At 34.0% G+C, this 16,109-nt stretch overlaps 1 protein-coding gene across 1 annotated transcript; it reads right to left on the bottom strand.

Moving 5' to 3' along the window:
• Positions 874-2,748, bottom strand: LOC107637174 (uncharacterized mitochondrial protein AtMg00810-like). The gene has a single exon (XM_016340613.2). The coding sequence runs from the start codon at positions 1,750-1,752 to the stop codon at positions 928-930; it is 825 nt and encodes a 274-aa protein (XP_016196099.1). The 5' UTR covers positions 1,753-2,748; the 3' UTR covers positions 874-927.

Below are 16,109 nucleotides of genomic sequence, written 5' to 3' on the forward strand. Positions count from 1 at the left end.
ATATTATATTCTTATATTAATTTATGATGTAAAACTTAACTGTAATATTTTTATATATCGTTAATTATAATGACGTGTCTATTTATAAAAAATTACGAAAGAGATAACTTTTAGAATGAAACTTTACCTACGTTATTAGGGTTTGTGGTGAATAGAGAATAATTGGTGATGTTATAAAAAAAAATAAGAAAATAACTAATATTTTAGTGTCTAAAATGATATTGTTCATATGTTCATGCAACAATAATAAAATACGTCACTATAGATAATGGAACACATAAATAATTTCATTTCGTTTCGCACTATAAACGAAATGACATAACATTTTTTCTTATTTATTATTATAGAGAACCTAATTGATAGTTTTTTTATCTTTAAAAATTAATTAATCTAAAATTAAAATTTTCATAGACTAAATTATAACTTTACTCTAAAATGTAATATTACTATACCCCATAACTATATTGTAGCTAGTTATATTTATCATATTTTTCGCATCTTCTATGTTCATAGATATTTTGTAAGATTTTATTCGTCATATAACAATGTTCATATTTCATTTGTTGAAATGTGTAAATGTACTTGTATAAACGCAAAAGATAACAAACAGAGTATTATCATGAAAAAAGAAATGAAGGAAGAGAAAGGAGAGATATTGACAAAATTCTGTTCATGTAGAGTTGAATGGTAAAATAGTGTAGTAAGTACCATATGAGAGGGAGACTCTAAAAAGAGAGAAAGAGGTAGCTGAGGATGAAAAGCTTTTTTTTACCTTTCTTATTACTATTATCCATATATATACAAGAATATTAGACACTCTAACCCTAATGGACATACTCTGTTTAACCATCTATATATACCACAGTACCTCAAGAGTACCTAAGAAGTACCTAATTAATAAAATAAAATACTATTTAATATATAACCTCAATTACATCCCCCCTCAAGCTGGGGCACATGAAAATTGATGAGACCCAGTTTGGCATTACAAGAGAAGAAACTTTTAGGTGACAGTGATTTGGTTAGGATATCAGCAACTTGATTTGTTGAAGAAACTGGAAGAAGCTTAATCAGTCCTTCCTGAACTCTATCACGAATAGTATGACAATCAATCTCTATATGCTTAGTCCTTTCGTGAAAGACTGGATTAGCAGCGATATGGAGAGCGGATTGATTGTCACAGTACATAACAATAGGACGAGAGAGAGGTATTCTAAAGTCTTTCAACAAGTAAGAGAGCCACACTCCCTCACAAGTGGCAAGAGCCATGGCTCGATATTCAGCTTCAGCCGAGGAGCGAGCTACGGTGTGTTGCTTCTTACTTCGCCAAGAAATCAATGACTTTTCAAGAAAGAAACAAAATCCAGATAGTGAAAGTCTAGTGTCTGGACAAGCTCCCCAATCTGAGTCAGAGAAGGCAGTGAGTGTGAGATTGTTGGAGGTGGAAAATAATACTCTCTTGGCCGGAGCACCTTTAAGATATCGAAGCACATGCAGAGCAGCTTGAAAATGTTTTGTTGTGGCACAATCTAAAAACTGACTGAGTTTACCAACTGCGAAGCATATATCCGGCCGTGTATTGGTGAGGTAAATTAAACGTCCAATTAGCCGTCTATAAGGTGCAACATCATCAAGAGAAGTTCTTGAAGATTTAGATAGATGACTTGTATAATCTATTGGCGTGGAGGCTGGTTTTGCATTCATCAACCCAAACTCATCAAGCAAGTCAAGTGTATATTTGTGTTGATACATGGCAATGCCTTGTTGACTTCTGGCAATTTCCAAACCAAGAAAAAATTTTAATCACCAAGATCCTTAATTTTAAATTTGTTATCCAAGAGCTGGTTAATCCTTGCAATTTCTCTCCAATCATCTCCTGCTAGGTCATCCACATAAACAAGGATACATGTGAAGCCTGAATCAGATAGTTTAGTGAACAAACAACTACTGTCTGATTTTGATTGAGTATATCCATCTTCAATGAGAACATAACATAACTTCTGATGCCACTGTCTACTAGCCTGTTTCAAACCATATAATGATTTTTCCAACTTACAAACTGAACCAGCTGGCACTGCCAATCCTAATGGAGGTTTCATATACACCTCTTCTGGTAAATCTCCATGGAGAAAAGCAGAATTGACATAGCATCCTTTAGTAGCAGCAATAACCAAAAGCATTCTTAAAGTAGTGAGTTTGATGACTGGACTAAAGGTATCAAAGTAGTCAAAACCTGCCGTTTGAGTGAAGCCTCTTGCAACGAGCCTTGCCTTGTAGCGTTCTACCTCACCATTGGGTTTGAACTTGATCTTGAAAATCCATTTGCAACTAATTGCCTTCTTTCCAAAAGGAAGAGAAGTCAGTTTCTATGTTTTATTCTCCTCAAGAGCATTCAATTCAGCACTTATTGCCTTACGCCAGCTATCATAGAGGATGGCCTCTTCATAACTTCTTGGTTCTGTGGTGGAGGATATAGTAGCTGAAAAAGCTTTATGCCTTATTGACAATGCGTTGTAAGATACATAGTCAGAGATTGGATACTTCACTTCAAAGGAAGTTGGAGATTGCTGAGCCGAAACATTGACCTGCATGCAATGATACTCTTGCAAATAGGATGGCTGTTTTCTTTGCCTGCATGATCTTCTAAGTTCATTAGCATGAGATGTGCTGTTTGGATTAGTTGATGATGCAGCAGGATCCAAATTATTTGCTTCAAAAATGGAAGGTTGGCCAGAAGAAAAATCATGAGATGCAAGTTTAAGTGGGTGAGAATTAGGAGAGTTAGATGCAGGTGCATGAGGTTCGGAAACGAGAATTTCTTCATTAGAATGCAAGTCTCTTGATCTTGTGAGTGAATTATTTTTGAAATTAGAAAGAGAAAATCTCTTTGAAAGGAAAATAGGATTCATAGAAAACAACATTTCGAGAAATAACAACTTCTTTGGTTTTAATATCAAGTAAAATATAGCCTTTTGTCCCTGATTTATATCCAAGAAAGACACATTTTCGTGCTCTATGATCCAATTTCTTTCGATGAGCATATAAAGTAGAAGCAAAGGCTAAACAATCAAAAACCTTTAGAGATGTTAATTCTGGAATGTTGCCATTAAGAATATGATATGGGCTATGTTTAAATGTAACTTGGGGTACTCTATTAATTATGTAAATAGCATGAGCCACTGCATAATGCCAAAAACAATTTGGAAGATTAGAAGCAAATATGAGAGTCCTAGCTACATTTAGAATATCTTGATGCTTTTTTTCAACAATTCCATTTTGTTGTGGTGTTTCTACACAACTTCTTTGATGTAAAATTCCTTTCTTTTGATAGAAAGAAGTCATCAAAAATTCCTAGCCATTATCAGTTCTAATGGCTTTTACCATGATTCCCTTTTGTGTATAAATCATTTCAACAAAATTCTCTAAAAGAGAGCGAGTTTCAAATTTATTTTTCATAAAGAAAATCCAAGTAAACCTACTCCTATCCTCAACAATGGTTAAAAAATATCGATGGCCGGAAGTAGCTGGTGTGGCAATAGGCCCCCAAATGTCAGCATGAATCAAATCAAAAGGAAATTCAGATTTAGTCAAACTATTTGAAAAAAGTAGCCTCTTTTATTTTGCAAAATGACATGGATCACATGGTACATTATTGTTTGGACATGAGATGAATGAATGCATTTTTCGTAATTGTTGTAATCTATTAAAAGAAATATGGCCTAACCTATAATGCCAAAGAACACTCTGTGAAGTGTGTGAAGTGTCCTGTTCTTCTGTCATAATATTCAAAATCTTTTCTTCTAATTTGCTAAAGTTAACAGCCATCTTTGCTTGAGTATTTATTGTATACAACCCTCGCTTTTGATCAGCAATTCCAATCATTCTCAAGGTAGGCCGCTCCTGAATCTCACAATTATGAGCATTGAACATAAAACAACAAGATAAGGCATTAGTAACTTTTGAAATAGAAATGAGATTACGTTTAAAACTTGGTACATATAGAACCTCAGTCAAATAAAAATCAGCTGAGAAGAAAACTGTTCCATATAAGGTTGTAACAGTTTGTGAACCATTTGGCATGATAATTTTAACTGAATTAATATGTTTAATGGAATAAAAATGTTTAAGACTAAAACAAATGTGAGCAGTTGCTCCCGTATCTAAAATCCAATCTTGAGAATTCAATTCAAAACCGGAAAGAGAAATGAGATGAAATATACCGGATGAAGGAGCATGAATGGTTGCCAAATTTTCATCATGAAGAGGTTCTTTATGTTGCTGGAATAGTGCAATAAGTGCTTCTTTCTGTTTATCCGAGAATATCCCATCCAAACTGACCTTGCCTTCATTTTGGATAACTGTGGGGTTGCATTCTGCATTACTCGCAACTACCACTCGCAACTACCACTGAGTTCACTGAATTAGCTGAAAGAGGTACTCCATTAGAGTGATTTGGTTGCAAATGTGGTGGAAATCCATGCTTCTGGTAACATGTATCCACCAAGTGACCTTGTTTTCCACAATAAGAGCAAAGTTTGGGAGCTCCTCTAATAGTACCTCTGCCACCTTTACCACGCCCTCTTCCTCTTCCTCTGACATTATTGGTCCCGAATTGGCCTTTTTCACCTCCAGTATTGACAAATTTGACACTGCCTTGGCTAATCTGGTATGGCTCTCTTTCATCTATAGATTTAGTGTGAACAGCATTCACTAACATTCTAGAATCTGGTTTAATGAGATGCATCATTTGTCTCTCTTGTTGAAGAAGTAGAGAAAAAACAATATTCACATCTGGAAGGGGCTTAAGCAACATAATATGGGAGCGCACACTTGCATATTGGTCATTTAAACCTCTAAGAAAACGAATCATATAAGACTGCAACCTATATTGCCTCATTATGTCTAATCCACAGCTACAATTACTCAAGCAAGCACAAGTTGGTATGGGTCTGAATTCGTCTATTTTTTCTCAGATCTCTTTCAGTTTTGTATAGTAAGAGGTGATGGATAACTCACCTTGCTTTGTGCTGAACAGATCTTCCTCAAGCTCAGCAATCCGAAATAGATCGCCCTCATAAAATCGATGTTTGAGGTCCTTCCATAGTTCGTGTGCATTGTCGCACCACAGTACACTCTGCAAAATTTCTGGACTCAATGATCCATGTAGCCATGATAACACAAACGTCTTGCAACGGTCCCAAACATCATACGAATCATCCGTTGGAGCTGGTTTGAGTAACGTGCCATTAATGAATCTAATTTTATTCTTCGATTTTAAACAGATCCGCACAGATCTGGACCAGGTGTGGTAGTTCAATGTGGTCAGTGGAGTAGTTGTGAGAGCAATTCCAGGTGTCTCACTTGGGTGAAGGTAGTAACAACTTGAAGGATCTTGAAGAAGGTTGGTGTTAGATCTAGAAGTGGCTTGGAAAGCTTGAAACTGAGCCATCATCTTTGCAAAGTTTTGAAAATCTGCTGCAGTGAAACTCTGCGTATCTGGATTCATCACCTCTGTCTCATTCGTTGCCATTGATGAATAAATCGGACAGATCTACCTTTTACGAGCTACTCTAACTACAAATTCTCATATATAGTGAAAGATTCACACTTTATTGCAGGCTCCACGTTCACCGCACCATGACAAAACTCTGTTCAAACCTGCAGAGTTGAATGGTAAAATAGTGTAGCAAGTACCATATGAGAGGGAGGCTCTGAAAAGAGAGAAAGAGGCAGCTGAGGGATAAAAAGCTTTTTTTACCTTTCTCATTACTATTATCCATATATATACAAAAATATTAGACACTCTAACCCTAATGGACATACTCTGTTTAACCATCTATATACACCAGAGTACCTCAAGAGTACCTAAGAAATACCTAATTAATAAAATAAAATACTATTTAACATATAACCTCAATTACATATATTAAACAAAATTATAGAATTTTAACATTGTTAATTGCTCACAGAGTAACTAGCTATTTATACCCATGTATATAAGAGATAAATATCTAACAAACTCTAATTGACGTAAACAACCTCAATTTTCTTTTCACATAAGTTAATAGTTTACTAGCATCCCTTAACAATTCCTTCTCAAACTTAGTTGAGTTTGATGCACAACTTAAATTTGGTCTTAAATTTATTAAATAACTAATATTTTTATTCGTAGTAATACTATAGAAATATAAATTTTTTAAAATTACAATTTACTTTGTTCTAATAATATAGATTATGCATGGTACAAAAGATTTATAAAATTAAATTATTTTTACAAAAAAAAATCGTAAGTTGATAAAAACTACGATCCACTTTGTTCTTAGACCAAAGTCTTTATAGATAAAAGATCAAATATCAAAATTTTTAGTTATTATTTTTATATGAAAAAGTCTCATTTTTTATTTGAATTATATTATTTTGTTAATTTTATTTTCTGTAGAACGAAAAGGTAGAAAAAATAGAAAATGAGAGAAAAGAGAGAGAAAAAAAAAGATGAAGAATAAGAGTGAGAGTTTGTTAATTTTGGAAGAAAAAATTTATTTTAATGGCAATAAAAAATATCAGATGACATATTTTGATTTGTCAAATTACTAATATAAAATATAAATTACATATAGAGTGAAAATGATAGAGAGAAATAAAAAAAATAGAGAGAGATGGATGGAAGAATTTTGGAAGGGAGTTTATTAATTTTGGAGAAAAATATTTTCTCTCAATTTTAATAAGAGAGTGTCATGTGATACATTTGATTATTAAATTAGATAGTAATATATAATAAATAATATAGATATATTTTAATTTTAATATTTTAATTTTAATTTTAATGCAATTAAAGAATGTCATGTTGCACATTTTGATTGTCAAATTAGTAATTAGTCATTGATATTGATAATGATATATAAAATAGATAGAGTGGTTGAAGGAATGAGAGAGATAGACAAAGGAAGAAGGAGGAGAAGAGAACTCTTTAATTTTGGAGGGAAATATTTAATTTCTATTGCAATGAGGGAGTGGCATGTGGCACATTTTGGTTGTAAAATTAGTATGGAGGAGGAAAGAATTCTCTTTAATTTTGGAGGGAAAGATTTAATTTCAATTATAATGAGGGAGTGACATGTGGCACATTTTGATTGTAAAATTAGTAAAGAGTAGAGGAGAAATTCCTTAATTTTAGAGGAAAAGATTTGATTTCAATTATAATGAAAAAATGACATGTGGCACATTTTGGTTGTAAAATTAAAAATATATAATAGCTGTTGCAAACAAAGATTTAGTCAAAACGTGTGTATATATATATACGACATACAACTTTTTTTTTATTTATCAAGTCTCTTAAAAATTGAAGGTAAAGCTTTAGACTATGTTTATAATATGTCACGGTAAATTTTAGATGGTTAGATTTAATCGTGTTTGTATAATTTTTGGAGTATTTGAACATGTTTTAGATAATTTCGAAAGGTTCTAGAATGCTTTAAAAGGTCTCAAAATACCCTAGAAGATTCTAGAAGACTCTAAAAAGTCATAGAGTATTCTAGAAGAGTGTAGATGTATATAGAAGTATGAAGAATAGTGTGAAATAATCTAAAAGTATTGAGAAAAATGTGGTAGAACAGATATTTGTAGTGAATGTTCTGGATTTTCAATCTAGACCGTTGATTAGATTTAATCATAACTATCCATTAAGGAGGTGGATGACTATAAATAGGGATGAGAATTAGAGTTTGGATGTATGAGTCATTTGTAATAAATACTTGAGTAATAAAGTGTTCTTTCTACCAAAATTTCCTTTCTCTTGTGTTCTCTTTTGTTCTTAGCCTTCTTGCTAAATATTAAGGGTTAGCCTGACTTGGTCTTAGCTTAAGAGGCTAAGTAAGTTCAAGTGTCGACACGGCAGTGTTAGAGTGTGTGCAAGACCTGTGACAATTTGGCATCAAAGTAAGGTTCGAGAGGGAGCACAAGTGGTTTGTGGGTATGACTTCTAATGTAACCATAGAATGTGTTGAGTCTCAAAGGAAAAAAGATATCATTCCTTGTCAATGGGGAGGCAAGAAGGTACATTCTTTGAGTGAGTCTAGAGGTAAGGACTTTAACTTCTTAGAAGAGAGAATTTTTATGTTGGAGAATGTTCTATCCTCTATGGATGAGCGCCTCCAAAGGATAGAACATGATAAGGAGATCCTCGAGACTCACGTGTAGGGTGAACTATATGCTTTCAAAGAAAAGCATGCTCCAAATAGAAGAGAACCTTGAGAATTTCTTGAAGTTATTTTAGGAAGTTCGAGTTTGGTTCGAGAAGGCAAAATCTCGACCAACCATTATAAGGGAGACGACAAAGATTGATCTCCCAAAAGTAAATGAGTTCAAGGGCATGAAGGAAGTTCAAGAGGTGGAGAACTTCTTATGACAAATGGAGAGGTAATTCGAAGGTTAAGAGGTGGTCAAATAAGCAATAAAGGTACATACTACAACTCTCTACCTTTCTGATAATACTACTTTATGATGGAGGAGAAAGTACATAGATATAGAAAATGGTACTTGTAACATAGCTACATGGAAAGATTTTTAAAAAAAGAAAGTTCTTCCCTGGGAATGTGGTCTATGAAGCAAGGAAGAAGTTGAGGGAGTTAAAGTACAAGAGTATGATTAGCAACTACGTAAAGGAGTTCATTACTCTCACACTTTAAATCTCCAACTTAGCATCAGAAGATATATTATTCTTCTTCATTGATAGACTCCAACCTTGGGCAAAACAAGAATTACAAAGGAAAAATTCTAAGGATGTCGACGAGGCTATCGTGGTAGCCAAATCGTTTACCGAATATCGTCGGGGAGACTCTAAACCCAAGTCTTCTTCCAAGCCTAGTTCTACTAAAGTTAGGGGAGATAAGGAAAAACATTTCTCAACCAAGAAGGAAAGAAAGTATTTTTCAAAAAAAGAGTACGAGAAAAAAAAAAAGCTTTCATGCTTAAAGAAGGATGCTTCATGTGTAAGGGACCACACCAAATAAAAGACTGTCCCAAATTAGGGATTCTAGCATCTATCGCCGAAGAATGAGAGGTTCAATCACAAGTGACTGAGTGTATTGAATCTATTCAAGTCATGAATGTTGAGAAGGAAAAAGAGGTAAGCATTGTAGAAAAGAAATGTTTGATGTATGTCAAAACCTTTATAAATGAAAAATCCGTCATAGTTATGATTGACAGTGGTGTTACACACAATTTCGTCACACCTGATGAAGTAAAGAGGCTTGGGTTGAAGATCATCGAAAAGACTGACTGGTTCAAATCCATGAATACTAAGGGTGAACCTCTTAAGGGAGTAGCAAAAAGGGTTGAGATGACTCTTAGATCTTTAAAGAGTCTTGTGGATTTCTCAGTAGCATCCATGACGATTTTAAGATAGTCATTGGGCTCGATTTACAAAGGAAGACAAATATAATATGTAAGAACCGCTGTTAATTAACCGCTTAACTAAAATAATTTAATTACTCAAAATAGGTTCCAAAAATTTAGAATATTAATTAAAAATTTTAAATATGGTATTTGGACTCAATAGATTTTTCTGAGTTGGAAAATATAATTTTCTGCAGAAAAATGCGTACCGATAAATTAGTCGGCAGTACCGACTTAAATCTGTACTGTGTGAGAGCAGTAAAAACTGTAGAAAAACTTAGAAAAATAATTAAAGTTAAAAACCGGGCGCAAATTCTAAAGGTTTGGCCCAAAATCGGACCAAATGGGCCAAAAACACTAAAGAGTTAGACCGGACCTAAGTTGGGCCCAAGCCCAATATATATAAGTGTGTAAATGAACCCAAATAAACTTATAACACACTTGAAACAAAACTCTAGCAACTAAAAAGAAGAGTGAAGGGAGGAGAGAAAATACTATTCATAATTATATTCAATTGATCATATCTTGAGCTACGTAACTCCGATTCGCGTGCCGCCAGTTGCTACGCGAAGCTCTCATCGAGTCCATTATTTTTATTTAACCAAAGTAATAAGATTTTCGAAAATCCTTACCCATTTTTTTATCTCTATGAAATTCAAAATTTTAGGTTTGATTTTTGAGTGATTTTTGTGATTTTGGGTGTTTAGGTACACTCTAGCACTTAGTTGCTATTGGGTTTTGTCTTAATCAATATTGGATAAGGTGAGAATATTCAAATTTCTTGTAGTTTTGTAGATTTGATAAACTCTAGGTTGATTTGTGATAAATTATGCATGTCTAGGTTGAATTGTGATTATTGGAGTATTGGTTCTTCTGTTGGTGGATTGTTGGGGAGTTGAGGCTTGTTGGAGTCCAAATTTGGTGTTTTGCACGTATTAGAAATTGGCCAAGGTATAGTTTCGATTTTCTCTATGTAATATGTAATATTTCTGGACACTTAGACTAGTAGACCTTAGGATAGGATTGAATTGGTTGTTGATAATTGTATGATGGTTTTGATGATTGTGATGATTTTGGTGAATGATGATGTTGAATTATGATGTGGGGTTGAATAATGATGATTATGAAGATTGATAATGAATTATGAGGCTTGTTGATGTTAATAAATATTGAGGATGGTGAAATGATGTTTTGTGATGTTAATTATTGAAATTTGAGTTTTATAAGTGGAATTTGGTGTATGGAATGGATGATATTGTATGTTGCTAAGTTGTGGAATGATGAGAAGGTATGTGAATATAATTTAGGTACATTGGGGCTGTTTTAGATGTGGAATAATTGGTTTTGAATTGAGAGTTTTGGTAAATTTGATGTTAAAAGGTTTTTGGCACGAATTTTTGGCCAACTTTGGTGGATCATATCTTAAGTCTCGATTTTTGAAATTAATTGAATATTATATCAAATTAAAGATAATTCAAAGATCTTTAAAATGGTATAGATTTCGAAGAAATCATAATTTTGTAGAAAAAGATATGATCGTTGGAAGTTGGTGTCAAAAATATGAATTCTGTGATGTTGCAGAAAATTGTAAGTTCTGGTTTGTGCACACGCATGAGGGGTGTGCACACGCAAACCCTGTGAAAGTTGCAAGTTGTGCGTACGCACAACATTATGCGTACGCACAAGTTGAGAAGAGTCTTCTGTTGAGTGTGTCCGCACGTATTCAAGCGTACACATAAAATAGAAAATTTTACCTTGTGTGCGTACGCCACCTCTATGCGTACGCACAAGCTCTGCTTTTCAAATAGAAACCTTGTTTTCAATCATTTTACCTTTTCGATAAACTTGCAAACTTCTGTAACGCTTGTTTAAGGTCTCTTAACTTGTTTTTAGGCTTTGAAACATAAAGAATACCCTAAGTGAGTTTAACTAGATATTTTCTGGTAAAAAGATTAGAAGACGGAGACTTAGATTTCTGAAGTTTGTGAGGGGACCGTTGGAGTATTATATTGATGATGAGTATGATGAGTTGTGGAAATAAGAAAATTGAAAATGTTTGTGATGAGTTTGGGACTCGAAGATAAATGAGAAAAGATTGAGTACTGAAAGTGATAATTGATGGAATATGGATGTATATTGTTTTATACTGGTATTGTTGAGATGCTATGCACCTGGCAAGGACGGTTGGTTAATCCCGCTTGTCGAGGTCGCATCGGCGGCATAAGAATGGTTGGTTTATCCCACTTATGTTGAGATGTGAGGTCTGTGGCTGAGTATCCTGCTTGCATCCTTTTGGAATCACGAGTGTGCGCGGGCACTATATCCATGGACCATGTGCCGGGCACGATATCCTTGAGGGTACCCATTTTATTCGTGACCAAAAGGCGACATTCCCATGAAAATGTGTCGGGTTAGCAGTTGAACCGACAATGTGATATCACAGCCAGTAGGACATGCATTCATTATATGCATTACTATGTGTTTGCTTGCTTTTTTTACTTGCATAATATGCCTAATTGTATAACATGCTTAAGTGCTTCTTGATTTACTTACTATACTTGATAATTACTTGTGCTTTACTTGTATGAATTACTTGTATTTTCTACTGGGATTGAGGAGGTTCAGTAGACGGTGGCGATAGGATCGTATGGCGGTTAGGTTGGCGAAGGTTGTGGGACATCGTGTAAATGTTAGATTAGAAATTCTCTAAGTTAGATGACCTGTTTAAGGATTTATTTATTTGTTTTATAAGCTTGAATATTATGCCTGATGTGAAGTTCTATGATTGCCTCTGGCGTCCCAAAATCTTATATCTTACATTACTGGGCACTGTTACCATACTGAGAACCTCCAGTTCTCATATCATATTCTGTTGTTGTTTTTCAGATACAGGCCGTAACCCACCTCGGTGAGTTGTATGATGGTGACAGAGCAGAGGATCTTTATCATCTTTTTTATTTCTTTTGAATAGTTTGTTTTAGTACTCTCACTTTTGTATCTCTATTTGTCTTAGAGGATAACTTTGAGAGAGACATTGTATATGTTGTTTTAACTTTTAAAATTCTGTTATGTCTGTATATACTAGTCGGCCTAAACTCTGTGGGCTGAGGCTAGTACTTTATGACTATTATACTCATATATCTACATATGCCTTGTTATCTTGTATCTATATCTTGTGCCTTTATACTTGTAGTTTCGTGTGAACGTTTCACGCTTTGTAACTCTGTTTTTGAGCTTATTTCTTCATCAGGCTTCTAGACTTACTATCTCTTTCTATATATATTACTGTATAAGCCTTAGAATTGTCGTGACATTTAGTTATCCTTTACTTTATGGCATGAGGTAAGGCTTAGGGTAATTAGGGTGTTACATAATACCTATGTCATACTATGACATAGTATGCGTCATGGAAAAAAGGTCTCCATGCATGGTCCTTACACTTTCAAAAGCTAGAGGACCACTAATGGTCTCTGTTATGCAACTCAAGAGAGGGTTCAAGAAGAGGGAGATGACATATTTGGCTATATTACAAGAGGAGTCAACATCCGAAGGAAAAAATATTCTCCCTGAAATCAAGAAAGTGTTCGAATAAAATAAGGATATGATACCTCCAGAGTTGCCAAAGCAACTACCACCAAAGAAGAAGGTGGACCATAAGATTAAATTGGACTTAGGAGCAAAGTCGCCTATCCCAGCACCATACAAGATGGCACCGCTAGAACTTAAGGAGTTGGAGAAGCAACTCAAGGATCTGCTAGATGTTGGATTCATCCGTCCATCAAAGACCGAGTTGGCAGTCATTTTCATGATTGAATGAGATATTATACACACCACCAAGGAAGGGTTGCATCATGATCCATTAACCAAAAAATTGGTGGAGTTGACTAGAGAAGGTATGACCAACAGATTTTGACTATAAGATGACCTTCTCTATACTAAAAGGAGAAGACTATACGTCCCTAACTGAAAAAATCTAAGGAGAAGTTAGTGAAAAAAATACCAAGACACCAAATGGGCTGGTTATCAAAGCCAACAAAAGACCTTGGCACTCATTGAATCTTCCTATTATTGGCCTCAAATGAGAGATGAAATGGAGAGCTATGTGAATACTTGTCTTGTGTGCCAACAAGATAAGATTGAAAATAAGATACCAAGTGAGTTGTTGAAATCTCTGTCTCTGCCAGAGCGACCGTGAAAAAGTGTGTCTTTGGATTTCATCTTTTTCTTACCGAAGTCCAAGGAATTTGGATCTATCCTCTTATTAGTAGATCGATTTTTAAAGTATGCTATTTTTATATCTGCCCTTACTGATTGCACTGTAGAGGAAGCATCACAACTATTATTCAAGAATGTTCTGAAGTACTAGGGATTACCTAAGATCATTATCAGTGATTGAGATCCACGCTTCACAGAATGACTATAGACAAAGCTATTCAAACTTCTTGGATCAGAACTTCATTTCTTGACAAGCTTTCATCCTCAAACTGATGGGCAGACAGAGAGAGTAAATGCCTTACTCGAATCTTACTTGAGGCATTTCATAAGCCCTAATAAAAAAGACTAGACAAAACTCCTATACGTTGCTCAATTCTCATATAATCTGTAAAGGAGTGATTTCACAAGGAAGAGTCTGTTCGAGATTGTGACCAAACAACAGCCGCTTACACCACACTTTCTTTCTTCCTCTTACTCAGAGAAGAGCCCTGAAACTTATTATATGATTAAGTCTTGGGAAGAACAAGTAGATATCACTCGTTCTTACCTCAACAAAGTTGCAAAGATGATGAAAAAATGGACAGATAAGAAGAGAAGGCATGCAAGCTATCAAGTGGGAGATAAGGTAATGATTAAAATTATTTCACAACAAATCAACAATTCAAAGCCGTTTGCAAGGTTCATAAGGACTTGATTTGCAAATATGAAGGGTCATTTGAGATCATTGGGCGTGTTGGAGAGGTTGCTTACAAAGTACAACTCCCTCCCTCTACAAAGATTCATCCAGTATTCCATGTGAGTATGCTTAAGCCATATCATGAAGATAAAAATGAACCGAGTAGAGGTGACTCGAATCGAGCTCCACCCATGGTAATTAGATTATTCGACAAAGAGATCAAGAAAATCCTAGCTAATCGAATTGTGTGATGAAAAGGAGTACCACTAAGTATCCAATACTTGATCAAGTGGAAAGGACTCCCAATAACAGAGACTAATTGAAAAACTCGTGAAGATTTGTGGCAATTCCAATAACACCTAGAGCGCTATCATAAACAAAACGTGACGAGGATGTCTGCGCAATAGGTGGGAAAAAATATCAAGATAAATTTTAGAAGGTTAAATTTAACGGTGTTTGTATAATTTTCTGAGGTGTTTAAGAATGCTCTAGATGGCTATGGAACGTTTTAGAATGCCCTAGAAGGTTCTAGAAGACTGTGAAAGGTCATAGAGTATTTTAGAAGAGTGTACATGTATATAGAAATATGAAGAATAGTATGAAATAATCTAAAAGTATTTAGAAAAATGTGGTAGGATAGATCTTTGTAGTGAAGGTTTTGGATGATCAATATAATTTAGACCATTGATTAGATTTAATTATAACCATTCGTTGAGGAGGTAGATGACTATAAATAAGGATGAGAGTTAGAATTTGAATATGTAAGTCATTTGTAACAAATAATTGAATAATAAAATGTTCTTTCTACTAAAATTTTTTTTAAAATATTCTTTCTATCAAAAATTTTTTTTTTATGTTCTCTGTTATTCTTAATTTTTTATTAAATATTGAGGTTAGACTGATTTGATTTTAGTTTATGAAGTTAAATAAATTCAAGTGTTAACACGCAGCAAATAGTTGGTGTCATTATTTAAAAAATTAAAAGATTTTTTAAAAATGTTCGATCAACATAATATTTCTATTTGGTAATCAAACCTCGACTCCAAAAACTAAGTGCCAACTTAACATCATCAATTTCAAAATTTTAGACTCCATTTAATTTGTGTATTTTTTAAATTATTTTATTCTTCACTTTGAAATATATGCCGTCACTCATATCTTAATTATCTTTGTTTTACTCAATAACATCACTCCTTAAAGACTTTATATGTGAGAGGTCAAGCAAACAAGTACTAAATCTCCACCACTTAATCATTTCACACCACATTTTTATGAAAAATTACCATGGAGAATAGATGATTAATTGATTTAGTTTAAGAGACAAAGGACGTATACCACTTTTATTGAAGACTTGAAGTTAAAACAACCTTTTCTCAGATAACATCATCCCTGTTAAATTTCTTTGGCGCACTAGCCACGCTATAAGCCCCACCCTTGAAGGTCTCCTATCCATAACTTTGCATTGAGTTTAAAATATTGGTAGCGTAAAATTATTTATATAATCATTCGGTTATATCTATTTTCTTAAATAATCATTAGTCATTGTACTGATATAGTAATACAATATTAAATATATACACTAAGTCACTAACGGAGTTAAAACAACCAGATAACATCATCCCTGTTAAATTTCTTTGGCGCACTAGCCACGCTATAAGCCCCACCCTTGAAGGTCTCCTATCCATAATCCATAATTGAGTTTAAAATATTGGTAGCGTAAAATTATTTATATAATCATTCGGTTATATCTATTTTCTTAAATAATCATTAGTCATTGTACTGATATAGTAATACAATATTAAATATATACACTAAGTCACTAACG

Source organism: Arachis ipaensis, chromosome B04 (assembly GCF_000816755.2).
Source record: "Arachis ipaensis cultivar K30076 chromosome B04, Araip1.1, whole genome shotgun sequence".
In the NCBI taxonomy this organism is placed as follows: Eukaryota; Viridiplantae; Streptophyta; class Magnoliopsida; order Fabales; family Fabaceae; genus Arachis; species Arachis ipaensis.